This window comes from Balaenoptera borealis (genome assembly GCF_965194805.1).
Source record: "Balaenoptera borealis genome assembly, chromosome: 16".
Taxonomy (NCBI): Eukaryota; Metazoa; Chordata; class Mammalia; order Artiodactyla; family Balaenopteridae; genus Balaenoptera; species Balaenoptera borealis.
The window spans coordinates 72,861,478-72,879,276 of record NC_138872.1 but is presented as its reverse complement, the minus strand read 5'-3'; the positions used below and the strand labels follow the sequence as shown (position 1 = coordinate 72,879,276).

Here is a 17,799-nt window from a genome sequence, read left to right as displayed (position 1 = left end):
TACCCAAGTTCCCACCCAACCCTCCACCAGACCAGAAAATCAGAAGCCTCCTTACGCGGATGCTCATACAGAAACTAAGTTTATTATTTTTTTCTTCTTAAAAAAAAAAAAAAAAAAAGAAAAAAGAAAAAAAGAAAAAAAACTCATTGTAGAGAGAAGCCCCTCCCCCTTCCCCTAAGGGTGGGGGGCTGTGAAAGATAGCTGGGGAAATCAAGTACAAGGGGGTGGGGACAAAGACTATCTTGCCACCCTTAACACTGCCCAGCCATGTGGGGTGGAAGGGAAGGGGATATGTGAAGAGCCCCGTTTCCATGACAACCAGTTGCCTACCCCCTACTTTGGTGGAAAGAAGGGAGAAGGCCCCTATGTCTCCCTGGAGGATTCCCCCCTCAAAAGACTTCAAGTAGTGGTTAAGAGCCAGGCCTGGTCATGGAGGGAGAGGGGCCATGGCAGAAAGCCTAGGTGAAGGGGGGCAGCCCACTCACGTCTTGGCTTTACGGCCTCTGTGACTAATGGTAGGGCCAGCCAAGTGGGAAGGGGCACTGCTGCGCAAGATACGCTGGTCCCCTTGGTTGGTGGCCCCACCAAGCCGGCGGGGGCCAGGCCGGCGCCGTGGGGTCCCATCCCCTTCCTCCTCCTCACCTGAGGCTTCAGCCTCAGACTCCTCTACTGAACCCTCAGGCCCCAGGGGACTTGGGGGCTGCAGGCGGCTCCGCTTTGCCAGCCCAGGACCACCACCAACTGGGGCTCCTGCCCGTTTGCGAGGCACCTTCTCAGTCTCTAGTGGGGGAACTAGAGACCCTGGACGCAGCCGGGTCGAGCGCAGTTTTGGAGCCAATGAGACCACGGGAGGTGTCAATTCTAACCCGCCTGGCCCACTATCCACTAAATCCAGATCATCCTGAATTACAGCTACTACCATGGACCCTTCACTCTTTCGTCCCCTCATTCCTTCTGCTTCAAGACGTAAGCGGGCCAGGCGGGTGAGGGGGCGGCTTCCATCCTCATCAGATGAACTACCCTCACTCTCCCCCTGGCCCTGGGGTTGCCGCTGCTTCCCCAATCCACAGCTCTCAAGGACAGAAGAGCTGTCGCGGTCCAAGACAGGGAGCTGGCTGGGCCGAGGTGATGGCGGATTCTTGGGAGGTCGGCCCCGCTTCCGCTTGGGTGGGGATGTTGAAATGGTGAGAGTGGTGACAGTGTTGGCGACAGTAGCAGTGGGACAGGCTAGGAGTGGTGGGAGTGGTGGCAGGGGTGGCGGTATCGGGAGTGGCTGTGTCCGGCTCTCTAAGCTGCCATCCCCTGGAGAGGAAATGGTCCCAGGAATGGGCAAATCTCGGGCCTTAGGGGGCCGCCCACGCCTTCTTTTCTCCACAGGTGATAGGATGACAGGCTCGGGTCTATGAACTGGCTGGGGTCCAAGAGGCTGGGGCCCAGGAATAAGCTGGGGTGCCAGGACAGGCTCCGCAACAATAAGGGTCTCAGCCCCAGGGACTGAGTCAGCCCCATTGGTTTTTCCCTTAGAGGTGGATGAAGGTGCCTCATCCACCCCTCGCCCAGCATCTGCTGGAGACCTGTTCTTCTTGGGGGGCCTCCCCCTGCGACGTTTCACAGCAGGAGGGGTGATGGCAAGTAGTGCCCCTTCTCCATTTTCTGGGCTGCCCCCACCGGTCAGCCCCAGCTCAATGCGACGGCGAGCTATGAAGGGCTGCTGGGTTGGGGTGGGCAGTGTGGATGGGGGAGCAGCTTCACAGGGACCACTGGTGGGAGGTGAGGATTCTGGCCCCGACATGCTGCGGGTAGATGGGCTTCCCGGGCTGGCACCAGTCTCAGAGACCCCAGGCACTAGGGTGCTGGCAGTTCCCCGCTGCTGTCGCCGTCGCCTCACCAGTTCCTTTTCCTCTACCACAGTCACTAGCCGTCCTGGCAGCTTGCGAAGCACTTTGGGACCTGGAGGCTGCCCTGGCCGACCAGCCCCCTGACCCCTAATTTCTACATCGGCACTGGTGCGACGCCGAGGGGGCCGGGCAGGCGAAGGACCCTCAGGTGTGGAGGTGGCCGAGGATGAGGTTGATGGGGCTGCGACCTCAGCTGAAACAAGTTCCTGTGGTTTCTCTGGGGTAGACGTTGGGGTCTGGGCCTCCACCAGCTCTTCTGAGTTCTTGTCAGCCTCCAGTGGCTCCTGAAGTAGCTCATCAGATGCTGCTGAGGGTGGGAGCTCCAGCCTATTGCTCTCACTCAGACACGTGGCCACTTCCTCACCATCAGGCAGCACTGAGAGGATGGTCGCCTCGGCAGGCTCGGGCACCTCCTGCTCTTGACCGTTGGGGACGCTGCCAGCTGCCAGGTTTGGGCTAGGTGCAGAAGAGGTGAGAGAAAGGTTCTTCTCTGACATAGGCAGGATCTCAACAGCAACTGGCAACAGATCCTTAGGGGGCACAAGAGTAATTGGGGAAGTCTCGGAACTGGCCATATCAGCCAGCTCCAGGGACTCAGTAGATGCCATTGCTTGTGCACACAGCTCTGCCTCAGGCCCCATGCCCAAGGGGAGGTTGGTGACTGGTGGGGAAATGGGCACAGAAGGTAGACCAAGCAAGAGAGGGGAGGAAGGAGTTAAGAGAGAAGTTTGGGCTGGAGGTGGGGTATGAGCTGGTGGAGGGGTACAGGCAGGAGGAGGGGTACAGGCAGAAGAACAAGAGGGAGGAATCTGTGCAGAAGGAAGAGGAGGAGAAGGCAAGATATGGACAGGAAGCATGGTTATTGGATTTGGGGCTGAAATGGGGATTGGGGCAGAGACTGGGGCAGGGACTGGGGCAGGAATTGCAGCAGGAGCTGAAGCTGGAGTGGGTCGAGGCCTAGGCGCTGGCCGGGGAACTCGGTCCCTGGCAGGGCTGCAGCGGGGGGGTGTGGAGGTGCTGCGGGTATGATGCGTGGATGTGACAGGAGTGTGGTTTGCCCCTTGAGTTTCAGCCCGGGCTCCACGAAGACGCTCACTGACGCGAGTCCCTGGCCTTTCGGGGGCCTTGGCCTTCTTACTGCGCCGGTGGCTGCCTCCACCAGTCCCACAGGAAACCTCATCCCCAGCCCCTGGCCCCTCCTCCTCCTCCTGGGGTAGGCGGAACACCTCCTCCTTCGCTTGGTCCAGGTCCTTGCGGGCAGCTTCCACTTGCTCCTACCAAAAACAGAGCCCAAGGAGTGGTCAGAGGGAGGCAAGCGGCATGGGAAGTGGGTGGAAAGCAGCCACTTTCCACTTTTATCCCCACCCCCATACTCACTTCTGCCTGCTTGAGCTCCTCTCGGCTCACCTCCTCCAGTGAGGCTTCCAGGAATTTCATGGCATAGCGCTCAATGGGAGTCAGCTGTGGGGAAGAGCAGCGATGATGAACATAGGGACCTGGTGCCCAGGGCCCATCACCCTTGATTATTTTCACCAGAGAAGACAGAAAGAAGGTCGCAGAGTCCAGAGGAAGGAGTTGTGGAGGGTGAGGTTGAGAACTAGTGGATCCAACACTGACCTGTTCTACAAGGGCAGCAATTTCCTGCTCAGCCCGGGACATCTCCTCATCTTCAGCCCCAGGCCGACCAGCCTCCTCTCCGTCAGCAGCAGGAAACCCATCATTCTCATTGAATTCTGCAAGCTCAGCCACCTGTTCAGCCTTGGCCTGGGTGGCCGCACGGATATCCTCTTCATCCTCTGCCCGACACAATGCCTATGAGGGTGTGGGGAAGAAAAACCATGAGAATTAAAGAACTTTACATCCTGTGATTTGATTCTGGCAAATGTTTGAGGCCGCGTTTACACCAAACCAGATTTAAATCAGAACTCAACTCTCTTCTGCGCCCCCAAAATTACCAAAGCAACACAGTGGTCCACATAGGATGGAACAGATTCAACCAGGAGTGCCACCAGGGACAAAATAACTGTTTTAGAGACCTCTAGTTCCACTTACTTTCTATTCAAGTCAGCCTCAAATCTCTTTAAAAAAGCAATCCCAGAAGTTTTGAATACAAAATAATCCACAATTCTTTTTTGCACTGAGATGCCTCATGACAACAGATTAACATATGATCATTCCCCTGAGGTGAATATCCAGGGAGATCACACCAAAGTCACTGAGGGAAGTAGCCTAGAGCATGAGAGGAAGGCACTTGGTAGGGGAAAATTTCTCCATGATAATCCACACCTATAGTTCCTAAACATCTGTCTACTTCTGAAAAAATACAGATGCCCAGACCTCACCACTCAAAATCATGATTTAAGTAGACTGTGAGATGGGACCCAGGAATCAATCTTTTTCAAAGCCTTCCAAGTGATTCTAGTATGCATTAATGTTTGGGAAATGAGTTTTACACCATATACAAAGCGCTTCTTACATCCACTATGCTATTTAACCTTCAGTTACTTCCTTCTAATTTAGCATTTCAGAAAAGTGGGAAGTGAGGCTCAGAAGATTAAATGGATGTGGCTTAACGAACACTATTAAGAAGCACTGTTGGGGCTTCCCTGGTGGCGCAGTGGTTGAGAATCTGCCTGCCAATGCAGGGGACACGGGTTCGAGCCCTGGTCTGGGTAGATCCCACATGCCGCGGAGCAACTGGGTCTGTGAGCCACGGCTACTGAGCCTGCTCATCAGGAGCCTGTGCTCCGCAACAAGAGAGGCTGCGACAGTGAGAGGCCCGTGCACCGCGATGAAGAGTGGCCCCCACTCGCCACAACTAGAGAAAGCCCTCGCACAGAAACGAAGACCCAACACAGCCAAAAATAAATAAATAAATAAATTTATTTAAAAAAATAGTAATAATAAGACAACAGGCCCATAACGAAGTTGCTTTAAAAAAAAAAAAAGAAGCACTGTTGGAGTTCAAACCTAGAACCGTGGACTCCATATCCTGTGTTTCTATCTATGAAATCACGTGAACCAATAAGCAATCTACTCACAACTGTCAAAGGCCAACTGTAATCTGGGAAGCAGAAGAAATAGTTCTTTCCCCTTGGACAAACTCAAAAGACTGAGAGACGACACACACTGCAACCATTAGCTCTACTCTAGGGACTGCCTACTCTTTTTCTGCGGCGGGATCTTTGTTCCCCGACCAGGGATCGAACCCGTGCCCCCTGCAGTGGAAGCACAGAGTCTTTTAACCACTGGACGGCCGGTGAAGTCCCTGCCCACTCTGTTTTCACCTGCTCCAGGATATGGGTCTGCTTGCTGGCCACAGTCTCTTCCTCATCTTCAGGGGCAGAGGGTATAGATGAGCCAGATGGTTCCTCCAGAGGCATATCAAACAGCTCTCGGATGGTCTGCTTTGGAAAGAACATATGAGAAGTGTCAGAGCCAACGGAATGTTGGTCCCAGGTCTATAGCTATGAAGCTGATAGCTCTTAGTAGTATCAGAAGTACCACTGGTTGAAGAGGCAGATCTGTGGAGGCCAAAGCATCCTTTTTAATAAGCAGCAGTAACTCCTACAGGCATAGCAGTTCTCTCTTGCACAGACTGGAAGATCTTAGTACCTGTTTAAAATAGGCTGTGGTGAAGTTGCCTCCCTCAATTGCCATGTCTCCCAACATTCTCTTCTGGTTTGCCTTTTTTAGGATGTTCTCTTCCACTGTCCGTTCACTGATAAGCCTAGGGGGTGATAAAGGACATGTATAAACAGCCAAATACATCAATAAAACCCTATTAGCAAAGGGAAAGTAAGGTAAGGGGAGACTAGGCAATACCTATATATGTGGACATCTCGGGTCTGGCCAATTCGGTGACAGCGATCCTGGGCCTGAGCATCCATGGTAGGATTCCAGTCGCTGTCATAAAAAACAACAGTGTCTGCCCCCGTCAGGTTCACGCCCACACCCCCACTCCGAGTTGAAAGGATGAAGCAGAATATGCGTTTGTCTGCATTGAATCGTTCCATCAAGGCCTAGAGGAAAAGGAAAAAAAGATAGTATTGGGAGACATATCCCCAAAAACAGACCAAGGCTTAGTGGGGGCCCCTCCTGGGACTCTGAGCCCTGGAAAAAGGAGACAGAGCTGAGGCGAGCCTCTAAGGGCCGGAGATGCCTGGGTTACCTGTCTCTGTTCAACTCTAGTAGACCCATCCAGACGCAAGTAGAGGTGGCCATGGTAGGTGAGAAACTGCTCCAACACATCCAGCATTCGGGTCATCTGGGTGAATATGAGCACCCGGTGGCCCTCTGCCTTGAGCTGTCGCAACAGCACTGCCAACGTCTGCAACTTTCCTAAAGAGATATGAAGGGGTACAGGAAGCTAGCTATAAACTGGAGTGGGAAAAACACAGCACTGGAAGCCTGTGTAGTTGAAAGATCAAGTTTTACGCCAGGGTTTCGATCAACCCAGGGGAATCAAAAATATTTAACTTTATATATTTTCTTCCCTTAAGGGTTCTTCCTCTTCAGTCTGCTCCTGTCTTGGATCTGACTTCTTTCAGTCTAACTAGGGGTAGGGTAATACAGACCCTCAGAGGGAAAAAAGAAATCCTCAATGGTGTATGAGCAAGAAAAGACCTTCAAGTACTACACTGAGTTATACCAGCTGCAGCACAAGCCATTCACAAGATAAACATCAACAAATCCACTTATGTCATAGCTCACTTGGATGGAAGGTCACTGAGATAAGAACCAGAGAGGCAGGATCTTATGAGGTTATCTAGTTTAACCTCCCATCAAACACGAAAATAGTGATTCAATCAGCTTGAACACTTTTAACAAAGACTTTCAACCAATCAGCTTGAACACTTTTAACAAAGACTTTCAACTCACCTATTCTGAATGGTTTCAAATGTTACAAAATTATTTTTTTGCTAAAATATTTATTTAACACATATTAATAAAAATTCTGCTGACTTTCTTATGTTCTAAGACATTTAAGAAATCTGCAAACATGTTACTATAGAAATACCTGTGCACAGTTGTGGCAGAAACTATTCACTACTGTCCAACAGCCATTCTCGGTTAACAGAACCCGATTAATCCTATGGACACCTGGCAGAGATCCCTTGATTCCCAGGGAAGACGCGCCCCAAACCAACCCCAGAAGATGAATCATTATTGTTCTAAATAAGCCACAGTTCCTTTTTCCCTTTGTCAGTGATTACTCTAAGGATGGGCATATGGCCCAATCTGAGCCAATGAATTCTGAATCAAAGTCAACTGGGAGGGCTCTCTTTCCCAGAAAAAAATGAAAGACTTGCGAGAAGTGTTTTGTTTCAACCCCTTGCTTCCTGCTTGGAGCATGGGTGTGCTCCCTGGAGTTATAGCAGCCATCTTAAGACCATGAAGAAATAACCATGAGAATAAAAAGATAAAAGCTAAGGATAGTAGGTAAAGTCCTGGGTCCATGAAGACACCACTAAGCTGCTAAACCAGCCATATACCACCGTTCTCGGCATTTCTCATTTAGTAAACAATAAATGATCTTGTGTGGGGCTTCCCTGGTGGTGCAGTGGTTGAGAATCTGCCTGCCAATGCAGGGGACACGGGTTCGAGCCCTGGTCTGGGAAGATCCCACATGCTGCGGAGCAACTAGGCCCATGAGCCACAACTACTGAGCCTGCGCGTCTGGAGCCTGTGCTCCGCAACAAGAGAGGCCGCGATAGTGAGAGGCCCGCACACCACGATGAAGAGTGGCCCCTGCTTGCCACAACTAAACAAAGCCCTCACACAGAAACGAAGACCCAACACAGCCAAAAATAAATAAATAAGTAAAATAAAAAGTTACCTGGATTAGTCCTTAAAAAAAAAAAAAAAAAAAGATCTTGTGGTTTAAGCCGTTGGTTGGTTTTCTGTTACCTGCAGCCAAATTCCTTCTAACCAATAAGATTCTATTCAAAAGACAAGCATCCTTGTTCAAATCTTTCCCCAAAACAAAATCTACTATTTACTTTTTTTTTTTTGGCCATGTGGCTTATGAGATCTTAATTCCCCAACCAGGGATGGAACCTGTGCCCTCAGCAGTGAAAGCGTGGAGTCCTACCACTGGACCGACAGGGAATTCCCCCAAATCTACTATTTATTGTGCAGTCTTATACCACCACACACCTTTCCCCATAAATCTGAAAACTCCACGCTGTGCTATGTCATTTGCCATTGTATCCCAAATGATGTAACAGATGTTCACAAAATAATCACTGAATAAATGAGTTAGCAAACATTTTCAACTTTCATCAAAGTCAAATTCATGAATGCCAAGAATCTATCATGAGGCCTACATTTCTTCATCTCACCCAGAAGCATAACCTAAAAGACTATCTAATGTTTAATGAAATCCACAGAGACCTTATGTACAGCATCCCTTTGATATAACAGTCTTCAGGCTAAGACAAGAAAAGAGGTCAAGAGACCCTCACTGGCCAATGAACTCACCGCAATCATACTGGATAAGCCTCAAGTCAGGAAACTGGGTACGCATGTTACACACAATACGGTGCAAAGGACGAGCCCGGGGCCAGAGCTCACGAGCCAATTGCTCCTGAAAGGCTGCCTGACGTGGGGCCAGCCAAGGAGGTGGGTGGCAGGCGTGCAAGGAAGGGGGAGGTGCCTCCACAGGAGGCATGACAAAGATGAACCTGTAAAAAGAAGGCAAGCAGTATAAAATATGGAACTCTGAATGGCCCCAGAAGTTAGCACCTTTACCAGCCCTAACCACTATATCCACTCAGAGGCCCCAAGACCCACTTCCCATTAAGCACTTAGCCCTGCCAACCTCTCAATGATTTCTGACAGCTGGTCTAGTCGTTGCTGGGGAAACAGTACAGCCTGGCGGGCAGCCTCGGTATAAGTCCAAAAGGTGGGGTGGCTGGGGCCAGGAGAACGAGGGCCGATGGGGCTGGCAACAGGTTGGGGCAGGGTACAGAAATCCAAGACTTCAGTCCCATACACGGGTGCCAGGGCCCCATGAGCCTCACTAAGTTGGAAAATCCGTTCCAGGCGTTCAGACCGCTGCTGCTTCCGCTTTTCCTCCAGAGAGTCCTGAGGATAAGAGGAGAAAAACACAGAAAAAGTAATCAGCGTCCTTATAGAAAACCTGGCAGTTCCTCCAGAATTAAACATAATCTGTGGAAACCATAAGATTCAAAAATACACTATTTTAGTTCTTCCAAATTGTCAATAATGGGAGTTATTCTTTTCCAATGTTAAACGAAATAACTTCTCTGCAAAAGAAAACTGATCTTCCCTGTATGCTACCAAAGCAGATGCCTGAATATTCAAAATTAAGATCCATATGTTTGACAGACTTATAGAATGGATGATTTGCGTGAGTTTTCCCATGTAACACTTAAATCCAGAACATCCAAGTTAATTTATCTTCTTGCAGTAGATCCAAAACAATTATTAAAATTCCTCCTCAAATCACTGACCAGGATACAGAGAGGCTAATCAAATCCATGGCAGGTTTCTGTCAAAGGTCAAACTGGAATGGGGTGGGATGGGAACAGCTAACCAGACATCTAGGTAACCCCGAGAGAGAAAAGTGGAGTGCCCTGGCTGACAGGATACCTGTATGACTTTGACCCAATTGTTTCCCATCTTTGTGCTTCCAGTTTCACAGGCTATAAAACCACCTCTTTTGTAGCACTTATCACACTTGTAGTTTTACATGTATAGGATTCTTTGATTAACATCTTCTACCCACTAAACTGTAAGCCCCTCACTGTAATCATCCAGTATCCAACTCAGTATCTGGCACAAAGTAGGCTCTCAATAAATATGTTATTAGAATGAACAAATAATGAAGGAGACTGGACCCTACAAGATGGTCCTGAAAAAAAGCAGTGTCCCAAATCTCCCTTCCTGACTGCTACCTTAAGCTTGACCTGTTGGCTCCTGGTGGTCTAAGTGAGGAAGGAAAGCATCCTGGCAGAGGGAAAAATCATTAAGGACAGCTCTCATTAAGTAGTAGCAAAGGAGACAATATTTGCAAATCATCTACCTGAAAAAGGACTTGTATCCAGAATATATAAAGAACTCTTACAACTCAATAACAAAAAGGAAAAGAATAAAATAACCCAACTAATAAAGGGAAAGGATCTGAATAGACATTTCTTCAAAGAAGATATACAAATGGCTAACAACCACTGAAAAGATGCTCAATATCATTAGCCATCAGGAAAATGCAAATCAAAACCACAAAAGGGACTTCCCTGGTGGTGCAGTGGGTAAGACTCTACTCTGCGCTCCCAATACAGGGGGCCCAGGTTCGATCCCTGGTCAGGGAACTAGATCCCACATGCATACCTCAACTAAGAGTTCGCATGCCACAACTAAGGAGCCGGCGAGCTGCAACTGCAGTGCCCTGGAGCCACAACTAAGGAGCCCCCCTGCTGCAACTAAGACCCGGCGCAACCAAATAAATAAATATTTAAAAACCACAAGATACCACTTCAAACCCACTAGGATGGCTATAATCAAAAAAGACAAATAATAACAAGTTTTTGGCAAAGATGTAGAGAACCTGGAACCCTCACAAGGGCTGGTGGGAATGTAAAATGGTACAGCCACTTTGGAAAACAGTTTGTCAGTTCCTCAAACAGTCAAACATAGTTACCATAACCCAGTTAATTCCACTCCTAAATTTACATCCAATATAACCGAAAACATATGAAAAGATACAAAATCTTATACATGAATGTTCACAGCAGCATTATTCATAACAGCCAAAAAGAAGAAACAAACCAAATGTCCCCCAATCAACTGATGAATAGATATATAAAATGTGGTATATTCATACAATGGCATATTATTCAACAATTTTTAAAAAATGAAGTACTGATATATATACATATATATATGTCAGTTATAGCATAACATGTATGAACCTCAAAAATATTAAAAGAAGCCAGTCACAAAAAACCGTCTATTATATGACTCCATAAATAAATCTACAGATGCAAGTTACTTAGAGCTAGGAGGGATGGAAAGGTCAGCGATGATGGCTAAGGGTGTGGGGTTTCTTTTTAGGACCATGAAAATGTTCTAAAGTTGATTGTTGTCATGGTTGCATAATTCTGTGAATATACTAAAAGCCAATGAATTGTATGGTTTAAATAGGTGAACTGTATGGTATGTGATTTATATCTCAAAACTGTTTAAAGAAAAAGGATCAAGAAGCTGCTACCTACTTGCAGAGCAATGAAAATTTTAACAAGACCATGGGGTTGCACCCTTGGGCTAGGATCTAGGCTCTCTTCTCTCTACTTCCAAAAAGCCAGACCAACCTGGCAGCATTAGAGAAAGACCAAAGGTGGAGGCAAGTGGCAAAGATGGAGGGTGGGGGACTGGGGCCGAGAATAAGCAGCAGCTCTATTATCAGAGTGAGAAAAAGACAAGAGGGCCTGGAAGGACTCACTAGATCTTTCTCATTATTAGGTCCTGGGTTATACTCTGAGTTGCAACTTTTATTTAACCAAATATATATACAACTATATATATGATAGAAAAAAGTGGCTACCAGAAAGCTCATGAAGGGACAGAGAAGAGTTTTTATTGCCCACTTAATCACCACGGAGGTAGAAAACTACAGCAAATGACCGTCAAAGTCAAACGCTCATGATCTTCAGGGAACTGTATTCCATGGTGTCCTTTCTCCCCTAGAAGTTCAAATACTTAATGGTGACAGTTTTAGCAACTGAGAAAAATCCTCCTGTCTCTGAGGACTGCCTCTTGTGGGGAAGAAGAGAAAGCAATGGAGTCAGCACATCTGTGTTCTCACAAGTTGTATGAATTTTAAAACATCATTTAGTAGGCTAGTTTCATCTGTAAAATGGGGCAATGAGATGCCAACACTAACTCAAAAGAGTAAGCAAGAACCAAAGAGACCAAATGTAACAAGTCTTGAACACATCAGTGAGTAATAGTTTTAAAAGCACATTATGTCCTCAATTACTCCTCTGTGAAAAGTAGGACATGGATTATTCTTCCCATTTTACAGGTAAGAGTAAAGGCCCAGGGAAGGGCTTTGTCCAGTGGCATTCAAGTATTAGGTCCACAAAACTAGGCTTTGTAATTTACCAAGATAAAGGTGACATTATTTTGTTCCATCCACTCTGTAGCAACACTCCAAAGAAATTCAATTTCCTGTTCCCTCTCCTTTGAGGCAGTAAAACTTACCAGATAGAAAGGGGAACGAGGTGGTGGTGGGGGCTGGCGTCGAGGTCGGGGACCACTGAACGAGGTAGCAGTGGAGGGAGGGCTGGGGGGACCAGAGCGTAATGTCAGTGTCTCAGGCTCATCCTTGGAAACAGGCAGCCGGGATACCATGGTGACAGGCAAGGGAGCGGCACCGGTTGCCGAAACCACGAGGGAAGATGCCTGGGAAGCTGGGGCCTGTGTTGAGGCTGGGGCCAGTGCCAGAGTCTGAGCTGCCGCTGGGCCCAAGGTGGGCACCGGCACTGGGGCAGGGCTCAAGGTCAGTGTTTGCACTGAAGCTGGGGCCAGGAGTGAAGCAGATGACGACACCGTAGCCAAAGTCAGTGTGTGAGCTGGGGCCGGGCCCATCGGAGAAACTGGAGCCAGAGGGGGTGCTGGAGCCAAAGACAACGTCTGAGATGGACAGAGTGGTGGTCCTGGTGCCAAAGACAGTGTCTGGGCTGGAGCTGGTACTAGGGATGCTGCTGGAGTCAATGACAATGTCTGAGCTGGAAAAGAACCTTGGGGGTTCCCAGTTCCCAAAGACAGTGTCTGAGATGGAGACGAGCCGCCAAGAGTGGATGCTAAAGCTGGGGGTAAAGCCAGTGTCTGCGTAGAAGCCGGACTCGGGAGAGGTGACGGAACTGGGGCTGGTACCATAGTTTGAGCTGATGATGGAGCCAACACAGGAGCTGGGGCTGGCACCAGTGAGGAAGCTGAGGCTAAAGGAGTTCCTGGAGTAGATGATGAAGCCAGAAGTGGAACCGAAGTCTGCGATGGAGCCAGGACAGGAGTAGGACCTAGTGATGGAGCCAGGACTGGAAGAGGAGCCAGAGAAGGAGCTGGAGAAGGAGCCAGGATTGCTGTCTGTGGAGCCACCATGGGAGCCAGAGAGGTGGCTAGAGCCTGAGATGCAGTAGGTGCTGGAGCCAAAAGGGAAGCCTGAGCTGGAGCTGGATTTGATGCTGCCGGAAAAGGACTGGCCAGAGCAGAAGCTGGCACCAGCACAGGTGAACATGCTGGGGCCACGGCTGAGTTCAACCCTGGAACATGTGAAGAGGCTGGAGCCAACAACAGAGGATGACCAGGTGCCTGAGATGGGGACAGGGATGGAGTTGTGGCCAAACCTAGAGTCAAGGCTGACGCTGATGGAGAAGCCCCAACTGGTGCCAAAGAGGGAGGTCCAGGAGCCGCTGAGACAACAGGTGCCAGTGTTGGAGTCACATTAGTCAACAGAGCTGGGCCCGAAGCCGAAACAGGCAAGGGGGCTGAGATGGGGATGGTGAGTGGAGCTGAGGCTGGGGAAGGAAGCGTTGTGCAGACAGAGATGGGGAGTGAAGATGATACCGGAACTGGGACTGTAGAAGACACAGGACTAGCAAGGGGAGAGGAGTTGGGAACTGGCATTGGAGAAGAGGCTGGCCCAGGGAGTGAGGATGGCACGGGGAGAGGAGAAGAGATGGTCAAGGGAGCAGCTCCGGGTGCTGAAGCTGTGGAGACAGAGGATAAGTTAGCCCCAAAATTCTTTTTTTGCTCCTTCTATTACCCTGTCCCACCCCTTCCCTTACCCCCAAGCTTCACCTGTTTTCCAGAAGACCTTCACTCCCACACCATGAGATCAAAGATTCAAGGAATCTAACAATTTAACATTTCCTTTCCCTCCAAAGTTCCAACTTATGTATCTTGGAATTAGGCAAGGGCTCAGCAGACCATTTGGGGGGCTAATGCAAATCAGTATACTGATAACGAAAGGATCTACTGTGACGTAGAAACCCTCTGGGCCACCCTATCTCCATTCCTGGCAAAAATTTTTGGCCTCAGCCACCTGAACTCACCACTGACTTCAGGCGTAGGACTGTGGACCAGCTTGAGAAGTGGCCTCACCAGAGCGGACGTGGGTATGGGGGCTCGGGCAGTACCCAGAGCAGGTGTGGGTAGCCGGCCAGGGGTTAATGTGGGGCGTGGAGTCAACACAGCTGGAAGCCCAGAGCTCGGAGGCCGGGGTGCTGGGGCCAACGGAGGAACAGGAGTCAGTCCATCCCGAGGGGCCTGTCTCACTACAATCTTCACCACGCCTGTATTATTCACCATGGTTGGTGGCACTGCAAGAGGAAGCTAGATTGAGGGGAAGGTAGAAAAGAAACAAGAGACCCAAAGGATGGAAGAAGTCCAAGGGCAGGAGAGGGTAGCAGACAGATATCAGAGATACTGGCAAAGGAAAACAACACTGAGGGAAGGCTAGACAGACAGTAGCCCAGGGCACGCCTGGAAGGACCAAGGCCAGCAGGGCTAAGTAAGTAGGAAGGCCAGAAGCCTCACCCTGGTTAGCAGCAAGCGGAAGGCTGAGGCCAGTGGGGGCAGGGGTGGTGCTGGGGGTCGAAGAAGGCAGCACAGAGACAGGGGTAGGGCCAGGGGTCGGGGCCACGGCCTGGATGAGGGCCACATGGGCAGGCTGGCTGATGAGGTGGTGCTGCCCCCCTGCTGACACCAGGTGCACCACATTCCCTGGGTTAAGGGAAGAGAGAGAGAAAGAAAGAAGCAGCTATCAGCCGGAGGAGGGCAGAGGCAAGAGAAGAGAGAAAGAACGAAGAGGGAATAACTTCTCCAGAATAAACTCATACCTATCTTGATCAAAAGACACCCTCCAACCATTCCCCTTGGCCCCACCCATCAAAAGGTAGGGAAAGAAACATAAAGGCTGACATCTGAAAAGAGCCACAAAAACAAAGGGACAAAGAAGAGGAGGAAAAAGGCAGGACAGGGGGTGGGTTTTACCTACTTTGCAGCGGGCGGGGCTGCCCCACAGCAAGCTGGCGCACCTGCGCACCAGTCAAAGTCAGCTTGTTGCCCTGGATTTGGAAGGTGAGAGGTTTGCTTCCCCCTGTACTAGCCACTGGCCGTTGTGCCAGTGAGGCTAACTGCCCGATGCTGACCACTTCACCTGCTATGAATAAAGAAGAGGCTTAATGTACATGGGGCTCACTCTGCTCAACCTCACTTCACAGACCTTCATGAGGCACAAGTCTCCAGTTTCTCCAACCCTCCCCCTCAACTTACCATGTTCCAATAAACTTAGCCTCCACCTACAGCCTTTGAGCTTTTGACATGCTACTCCTTCCAATCCCACCTGTTTGCTTTGCAATCTCCTTTACATCCTCTAACAGCTTTCCACCATACTGAGCTAATCACCACCTGCCTCCACTATGCTGCCCTTTTACCCCAAATAATTGTTTACTGGTAGGCTTACCACTATTTATTCATCTATGGGTCATCTCCCCAACTAGAGACTGTGAACTATTTGAGGGCTCTTACTTGATTATGAATTACCAGTGCCTGGCAAAATACCTAATATACGTTAGCTACCTAGAATTTGATACACTCATGGTCCCGAGCTTTTCTTCTCCAGCTCCATGGCATATAGGCTTTCCTCCCATCTCAAGTCCTTCACCCTCACAGAGCCCTGGCAACTTACAGGGCAGGCGAGCTTGCATATCAGGAGACAGGATGAGGCGCTGTGGAGCAGGAGTAGGAGCTGGCACTGCCGTGGTGGGAGCCGTGGCTGTGGTGGTAGAGGTGGTGGTGACAGCAGCAGAAGGGAAGGTATAGCCTGGTGGCACTGTAAGGGGCTTCAACAGGCTGGAGGAGCCTGGGGGTGGGGCAGGGCTCAGGCGAACAGGAGCAGGTGGGGCCGGCTTCAAGGATAGGGTTGGCGTGGGAGGTCGTGAGGTCCCACTCAAGACCCCCAGAGGGGATGGCATCACTGTAAACACAAAGCAAACACCTGTCAGATATACCTTGACTAAAGCCTCAGCCTGGTCCTAGAAACCTCCATACATAATCCCTTGTAGCCCATCAAACACCACACCCCGGTCTCCAACCCAGCTCCTCAAACCATTACTTCTCCTCCAATCCGAACAATCTGCCTGAAGTACCCTCCAGCATCCTGGCTCCCTTGCAACTCACCCTGGGGGAGAGGCCCACCGTTTGGCTGCAGTGGGGGCAAAAGAACAGGGCCAGGAGGCCGGGATGCCGGAATGAGTGGGGGTCCGGAAGGCGAGGCCGACACCATCAGTGGTGCTGGCAGCACTGGGGGGGTTGGGCCAGGGGTGGGCTGGGCTGAGAGCTCAGGGCCTGGAGGGGGTCGGACTGGGACAGGGCCCAGGGGAGTCCGTGGACTGTTCACCACCACCACTGTCCGGCCTTCTTGCTTGGGCATTGGCTGCAGCATCCTATGAGGAAAAAACAAGGGGATGGGTAGGGAAGGAGGGAGAGTGAAGAGTAGGAAAAGAAATTAATAAGGAAGATGAGGCAGAAAAACAGACAGATTATAAAAGCAAAGGAGGGAAAGGTAAGACCCAATGGAGAAAGAGGGAAAGAAATCCGATAACCAAAAAGCACAAAGCAAAAAAAAAAAAAAAAAAAAGCACGAAGCAGGGAGAGGAGGGAAAAAAAAAAAAATCAATGACAAACACAAGGGCCTCTCCCGAAACCATCTTCTGGTTATTCTATCCCCCGATCCCTCCAAGTATTTTTCATCCATCCATATGAACATTCCAGCCTAGCCTCCAACTCTTTCCTTTCCACCCCAATTCCCCCCAGCCAGCTGCAGCCACTTTTTTCTAGGAACCCACTTCCTTATTCCTCAGCCCTGGTACCTGTTGACCTTCATCTTGACTGGCTTGGGCCGGGGTGGGGGGTCAGGAGCAGTAGCCACCTCCAGCAGAACCCGGCGGGAAAGGCGGTGCTGGGGTAGAAATGTGTCAGCCTCATATCTAGAGACACGACCCTCCAGGCCAATGAGATCAAATCGACCCATGTCTATCCGCTGACATAAGAAGGAACACAAGAGCACAGTGTCAAAGGAGCCAATTTGGCAATGATTTCTTGGATATCACACCAAAAGCACAGACAACAAAAGAAAAAAACTGATAAATCAGACTGCATCAAAAGACACTATTAATAAAGTGAAAAGGCAACCCATAGACTAGGACCAAAATTATTTGCAAATCAGGTATCTGGTAAGAGGCTAACATCCAGAACACACAAAGTCCTACAACTCAACAAAAAAACCAAACAATCCAATTTAAAAACTGGCAGGAATTTCCTGGCGGTCCAGTGGTTAGGACTTTGCACTTTCACTGCTGAGGGCCCAGGTTCCAGCCCTGCTCGGGGAACTAAGATCCCATGGGTCCCACAGCGTGGCCAAAAAAAAAAAAATTAAAAATTGGCAAAGGTCTTGAACAGACATTTCTCCAGAGAAAACATACAATAAGCACGTGAAAAGATGTTCAGCATCACTAATCATTAGGGAAATCAAAATCAAAATCACAATGAGATACCACCTCACCTACTGAGACAGCCGTTATCAAAAAAACAGAAAACAGTGTTGGTAATGATGTGGAGAACTCAGAACCTTTGCAAAATGCTGGTAGGAATGTAAAATAGTGCAGCTGCTATGGAAAACAGTATAGCGGTTCCTCAAAAAATTAAAAATAGAATAATCATATGATCCAGCAATTCCATTTCTGGGTATATATACCCAGAAGAATTGAAAGTAGGGACTTAAACACATATTTGTACACCTATGCTCACAGCAGCATTATTCACAGTAGCCAAAAGGTGTAAACAACTGCCGTGTCCACTGATGAACAGATAA

The 17,799-nt window shown here is 49.4% G+C and overlaps 1 protein-coding gene across 4 annotated transcripts in view; it reads right to left on the bottom strand.

The window, feature by feature from the left end:
* Positions 1 to 51: 51 nt before the first annotated feature.
* The window catches only part of SRCAP (Snf2 related CREBBP activator protein), a 33,463-nt gene continuing 15,715 nt past the window's right edge, over positions 52 to 17,799 (bottom strand). For 3 of the 4 annotated variants that reach the window (XM_082360211.1, XM_082360213.1, XM_082360214.1), the window contains exons 19-34: positions 16,799 to 16,968; positions 16,107 to 16,372; positions 15,616 to 15,903; positions 14,923 to 15,087; positions 14,463 to 14,648; positions 13,979 to 14,245; positions 12,126 to 13,633; positions 8,722 to 8,987; positions 8,382 to 8,584; positions 6,070 to 6,239; positions 5,724 to 5,920; positions 5,514 to 5,628; positions 5,186 to 5,305; positions 3,516 to 3,710; positions 3,276 to 3,359; positions 52 to 3,172 (exon numbers count right to left, since the gene is read on the bottom strand). In XM_082360211.1, the coding sequence (XP_082216337.1) occupies positions 482 to 3,172; positions 3,276 to 3,359; positions 3,516 to 3,710; positions 5,186 to 5,305; positions 5,514 to 5,628; positions 5,724 to 5,920; positions 6,070 to 6,239; positions 8,382 to 8,584; positions 8,722 to 8,987; positions 12,126 to 13,633; positions 13,979 to 14,245; positions 14,463 to 14,648; positions 14,923 to 15,087; positions 15,616 to 15,903; positions 16,107 to 16,372; positions 16,799 to 16,968 (6,891 nt within the window). In that variant the 3' untranslated portion in view covers positions 52 to 481. The remainder of the gene's footprint in view (positions 3,173 to 3,275; positions 3,360 to 3,515; positions 3,711 to 5,185; positions 5,306 to 5,513; positions 5,629 to 5,723; positions 5,921 to 6,069; positions 6,240 to 8,381; positions 8,585 to 8,721; positions 8,988 to 12,125; positions 13,634 to 13,978; positions 14,246 to 14,462; positions 14,649 to 14,922; positions 15,088 to 15,615; positions 15,904 to 16,106; positions 16,373 to 16,798; positions 16,969 to 17,799) is intronic. The other variant, XM_082360212.1, reaches the window with a different exon arrangement.